Source organism: Phalangium opilio, unplaced genomic scaffold, assembly GCF_054372755.1.
Source record: "Phalangium opilio isolate 3A_F unplaced genomic scaffold, DU_Popi_V2 ptg000011l_1, whole genome shotgun sequence".
Taxonomy (NCBI): Eukaryota; Metazoa; Arthropoda; class Arachnida; order Opiliones; family Phalangiidae; genus Phalangium; species Phalangium opilio.
Genome location: NW_028324147.1, coordinates 3,956,991 through 3,962,990, shown reverse-complemented (window position 1 = coordinate 3,962,990; position 6,000 = coordinate 3,956,991). Strand labels below are relative to the sequence as shown.

The window sequence follows — 6,000 nt, the reverse complement described above, 5'->3', positions numbered from 1 at the left end:
CCCACCTTGAAAAATATTAACCGAAAGAGTTGACTTATTTTTATTAACTTATGATTAAAATTCAACATTTATTATCAACTTCTGGTATGAATATTCCATAATTTATTATTCAATTATTTTCCACAAAGCTTCCGTTGAAATTCATCCAATTTTAATTCATATTCTTTCCTGTGAAATTATAAAGGTATTGCGCGGGAAAAATAATAAATTTGCGGCCAAATTAACCACCTCTAATTGCCCATTTCCGTCGGCTAGTTCAATCCCTCGCGGCTAGCCGGGAGGGGGGAAGGGGACGCATCATCCGGAAAATTTAAAGATGCTGAAATGCTCCCTACCGCGCGAAGCTGTAAGCCTCCGGAGTAGACCTCCAAATCCAGAGGTGAAGCCGCCATACCGAAAATGTCAACAGTCTAATAAAACGGCCAATAGAAACGCTTCTTGGCTCTTGCCCTCTCTAGCCGGCTTTCCCAGTGTCTCGTCTACAGGAGAGAAGCAAGCGAAGCGCGCGCTATCGGCGGGATCAGCAGACTACGGATGAAGAGGTTTTTTCTTTGCCCCTCTGTTTAAAAGTTGCGTTTGGCATGCGGAGTCTCGTCAGTCGGATAGCGTTTAGCCCGGAGATCGGACGTATCTGTTTTCTGTGTTTACTTTGAAAAGCGAGCCCAGTTTTTTTGTTTTATTTTTGTTTTATTTTTATTCCGGAGGCCTAAAGTCTCGTACTGCTACCGTAACCGTGATCAATAAGAGCCGAGGCTTAACCGCCGGTCAACCGGGGAAACTCCCTTTATTTCGCCGGCCACTCGGACATTACGTGTTTTTTTAAACATTGCTGGACGAATAACTTAAGCCTAAATTATATAATATAATCAACAAGATGTTTCTACGTGTGGATTTCGTTTTCGTCACAGTTTTGATCCAATTTCTATTGGAAGGAGCTAACTGTAAGTACCTTTTGATTGATTATAGATAAAATTAGGCCTAATTATCAATGTATTTAGAATACGAAATGTTCTAAGGCGCTAAGCCTAATTTAAATATTTCGATAGTTCGGCCTAAATTAATTTAGCACTTTGGAATTAAAATTGCGCGCGAAACTACGTCAGATATTGGTCAAAGGTCAAATTTTTGTCAGTTTGAACATTTTTAATTTAAAGGAAGAAAACCTTAGAATTTTATTGACAGGTAAATCTCAGAAACTTCTTCTTAAAGGAGGGTTAGTTAAAATCACAACAAAACCAAATAATCGTGTCATTCTTAGTTCTTTTCCCCTTGATTTAGGTAGCTTACAATTGACAAAAATAATACAATGTCAGTAAAGTTTTTAGGCTTCGGTGGGGTTAGTGTATAAATTTGACGTTAAATTTATAAGGCTTCCCATTGGGGAATAAACAATAGGCTTCAAGTATTACTGAAGTATTATTGATGAGAAAGTGTGTGTCGGTTGAAGGAGGACAGGGTTTTGATGTAGTCTATATTAGGACGCTGTTGGGGTGACTGGGGTGACGTTTAGTTTGAAATAATGAAGTGAAGTGACGGGTACCACGCGACCGTTCGTTAGTTTGGCGCGCTGTAGCGGCGGCGGCACTATGAAGTCCAGACCTCCCGTCGCCTATACAATGACTGTGTATACCTGTATGAATAGATCCGCGTATTTTTCCTCTTTTTCTCTCACTCACACGCGCTTTGGGAGACGTTGGGTCGCCCTCTCGGCAGGTGATAATAGACTTAGGCGCTATGAAATATTTTTTTTTATTTGGTTCCCCTTTGACTCTCTGAACGAACTCCCGCCTTTTCATGCGTAATAGATCAGGCTTCGTTACAATAAATGAGGGCACCCTCCTATACTCTTCGTTTTTGGTGTAGAAGAGGTCGAAATTTAAATAAGTATGAAAAATAACCACGATTTGGTACTGTTTTAAATTAAAGTCAGAGAAAAAAAGAAGCTAAATGGCCCAGAATAATGGCACGATCTCATAGGTGCAAACAAGTGTTGCCAGTCATTTGTGACGTGTGCAATTCAACCGCAATCTGCAAATTTAAACTTGTAGTATAGGGAGCTAACAGTTTTGACCCTGAAACGTCACACCCTTCTATCTCTTACTGGAGTTTCATCCCCCCTAACGGTTGGAAACAGTATTCTACACGCAAAAATGCCAACCAGAGAGGGGCTGCGTGACGTCAGACTATCTCTTCCCCCTAGCCAGTTGTTAGCTCCCTATAGATAATTAAAGGTTTGGACTAATTTGTTATGTTAAATAAATTAAAACTCCATTTGAACTTTTGTGATTAAATACAGAATTTTATCATTAGTTTAATCACGAGTGGATAAATTAAAATGTAGTAGAAACCATTACCAACCTTGGAAGGGAATTAAGATATTACGTAGAAAACCAGCTTATTTTATCTATTTTAAATTAAACTCCTTCCACGTTTTGATTATCAAATAGACAACGCTTCCAAAAAAATTAAAAAAAAAAAAATCAAACTTAAGCCCATTTAATTAATTCCAAGTAACTTAAACTCGAATTTTCATTAGATATAAATCTTTTAAATTGAAATTGCAATGTCACTTCAACCAATCCAATATAGAATTATTTATTTTTGTCGAAAATTTCTTCCTTTTAAACCTTAGTTAGAGTCGTATAAACCGAGGGGCTAACCACTCACATAATTAATATACACCGATTACGAATTACGGGGCAATCATTTTTGTTAGCTTTATCAAAGGCAGGTTTTTTCCAATGGCTCCTATAACAATCTGTCACCATGGAGCAATATTAAATTGGAATATAGTTCTATGCATTTAAAGCAATTTTAAAGGGACGTTTTGGTTCTCAATCCAATGGAAAACGGTAATAGTCAAAGGTACAGACGTGTGTACACCGGTTAGGCTAAGTGACTAACCCCTCGGTTAAAGAAAAAGGAGGTCTCTTGATTATCTAAATTGAAGATCTGCTAAAACTTATTTTTTTCGTAGCCCGGGATGGGGATGCTATAGCTGCTCTGTAAGCCCAGGGCTGCTGATGTGAAATTTCGTTTTCCATCTTTGTCAGGGAAAAAAACATTTTTGAACTTAAGAGATGTCGCGAATTTATCCTCGCCAAGATAACGGAACTTCTTTATCCATCTTTTCCCCCTAAAAATTCTTTCTCTCTTTAGTTTTTCAACTTTTTTCTTCTTTAGCTTAGCTTCAATACGAAATATGCCAATCTTTTTAAAGGAATTCGGTTCCAAACGAGTTATATTGCAAAAAGAACATTATATTAAATGGAGAGATAGGGGATGAAGTCTTGGATTGGATATCTAATACCGAATTTTCTCTTTAAAGCTAAATAAACTGCATGGCTGGCTTAGTTAGTGTCTTTAGATTTGACGTTTCTTTTAGTTCTTTCTTACTTACTCTAATTTAAATTAATGGGTTTTGTAATTTATATAACATATCGGTTTAATCACTCTGTATTTTTCTTTATTTTTTATTATTTTCTTTTAACCGATTTATTTTTTTTTTGGTGATGGGGATTTTAAAGTTTAGTTTCGACTTTCAAAGATAAACAGTATGTTTATATTTATAATGAAAAATATTAAATTTTTAATTATACTTAATTAAGTTATACGATGTGTGGGTTAAAATTATCATATAAATTATGTCAACAGCGGTTGTTACCGATATAACGGATTTACTGATTTAGTTTAGTCTATATTGGTATTTGGTTTTATCACTGAATTTTGCATTAAAACTGCTGAAAAGGAACAGCTTAAAATTGTTATATCGCGTATTACAAACCAAGGACGGTAGTTATTGGTCTATTAGAAGCAAAAACCGCGCCAATTTATTTCCAAATTGACCAATTAAAATTTAGATTAGTGTATATTGGCAATATTTTTCCCCCTGAATTTTACATTAAAACAGCTGAAAAGGAACAACTTAAAATTGCGCATGCAAACCAAGGGCAATAGTTATTGGTCTATTAGAAGCAAAAACCGCACCAATTTATTTCCAAATTGACCAATTAAAATTTAGATTTAGCTTAGTGTATCTTGACAAAAGGTTTCCACTGAATTTTACGTTAAAACAGCTGAAAAGGAGCAACTTTAAAATTGAGCATGCAAACCAAGGGCAATAGTTATTGGTCTATTAGAAGCAAAAACCGCGCCAATATTTCCAAATTGACCAATAAAAAATAATCATAATAAAATTTGATAAATTTCTAAGAAGAAAAATCAAGTAATAACCTTTAAAATACTTTTATCAAATTTCGGCGCATGACTTCAAACTATAAATATAAATATATAAAAATTGGTCTTTAAATAAAAAAAATCCCCCAATGGTAAGCCTACAATTACGTTTAGTAATTTTGATTTCATTTATATAAAAAGTACGAATATTTCTTTATTATTTCTTATATAAATCTTTTCTATATAGAAAGCTCCGTTTTTGTTAAAAAAAAATAAAAAATAATAAAAAAGATCGTGGTTTGGGATGAAAATGGTTGCAAATGATGAAAATCAAATTGGCCTAACAGCTTTTATTTTTTTTTTTTTAAGAAAGTTTGAAGAAATATTTAAGGGGGTACCATCTACCATAATTTCGCCGCCATTTCTTTTTATTGTATTATTATTAGTTTATAAAGTTAACTTTTATTCATACGCGCATGCATGCCTCGGATTCTTTTGAATCTCGGGCACTCTCTCGCTCTCCAACTTCCAAGGCGGTTTGCACTAAAGATGTAAAATAATCATCAATCGTGAGAAGAAAAATCTGGAACCCACTAAGCCTTTGTTGACCGTCATGTCATTCACAAAAGCTGTAGATTATTTATTATATTATTTATATACAACTTTCATGTATTTCTGAACAGAAAAGAGTTCATCTTTTTATTTTGATTTTTTTTTGTTAACTTCTGGGGGATTTTAGATAAAGGGAACATTTCGAAAGAATAAAATTAGTATTATTATTATTATTTTATTATTATTAACCATAAATGATTAGGCTGCGTTTATAACGACGTCGCGTTACGTGCATTCCTTTCAAATACAAAATTTATTTAGTACTTTCTTAAGGTAATAAATTGCCTTACTTGTATTTGTTTAAAAGTGTTTTGAATAGTTAGGGTTAGCGACTTAGCGTTGTGGGAAAAATTATATTTCTTTGAATAGTCTTTGAAATTTCATTTTTTTTTCATGGAAGTAAGGTATAGTTTCCGACCCCTTGAATTTAGATAATTTAATTTGATTGGTTGAAAATCTTGAGATTGAGATATATTATTGTTATTATTATTATTTAGACTCTAATAATAAGGGTAGTAGGTTATTTTGAGTCGAATATTTAATTTCTGTGACATGTTTCCCTACAAGTTATGATTTGAGTGATTTACTAATGACCCCTTTAAATTTAACTAAGAAAATTAAACACGATACTAATTTAATTAAGGGGTCATCCATAAAACACTCTAATGTCATAACTTGTTTAGAATGCAAGGCCGTTTCTCTTCATGCAAATATTGTAGAATTTACAATCACTCTGTACTTCGGTGGTCCACTACCATCCTTTTAATAACATCCTGTATGCATAGTCGTTAAAATTGCACCTGCATTTTAGCCTATAAAAGCAATCTGCTTTATGCATATGCATTTGCCAATGCTATATTTCATTTTAATGCTGAAAATTCTAATTAATATGCAAAATTCATCCCTAAAAAACATTAAAAAAAGAAATATCAAATCTTTCCAATTTTTGGTTAAAAATAAAAAATTAAAACTCCGTTACGCATGAGCTGTTAAAATAACCTCCTCATCTTCCTTAGATTTCTATTAAGAGCTATGTATAGGCTAGGCCTAGTAGACTTGTTAAGAAAAAAGGGCTTATTTTTTGGGGGTCGTTAACATTACGAAAAGCCACTTGAAGAATGTGTTTTCTCTCTCTAATAAAAAGATGTCTTATTACCGTCCAAACGTTTTTGAACTCATCTTTCTATATATTATGCTTTAAAAAAGTTAAAA

The 6,000-nt window shown here is 33.5% G+C and overlaps 1 protein-coding gene across 1 annotated transcript in view; it reads left to right on the top strand.

Annotated features, from left to right (window-relative positions):
• The first annotated feature begins 545 nt into the window (after nucleotides 1–545).
• LOC149709930 (uncharacterized) overlaps nucleotides 546–6,000 on the top strand; it is a 38,102-nt gene continuing 32,647 nt past the window's right edge. The window contains exon 1 of the mRNA XM_089858181.1: nucleotides 546–941. Within this exon, the coding sequence (XP_089714307.1) occupies nucleotides 875–941 (67 nt within the window). The 5' untranslated portion in view covers nucleotides 546–874. The remainder of the gene's footprint in view (nucleotides 942–6,000) is intronic.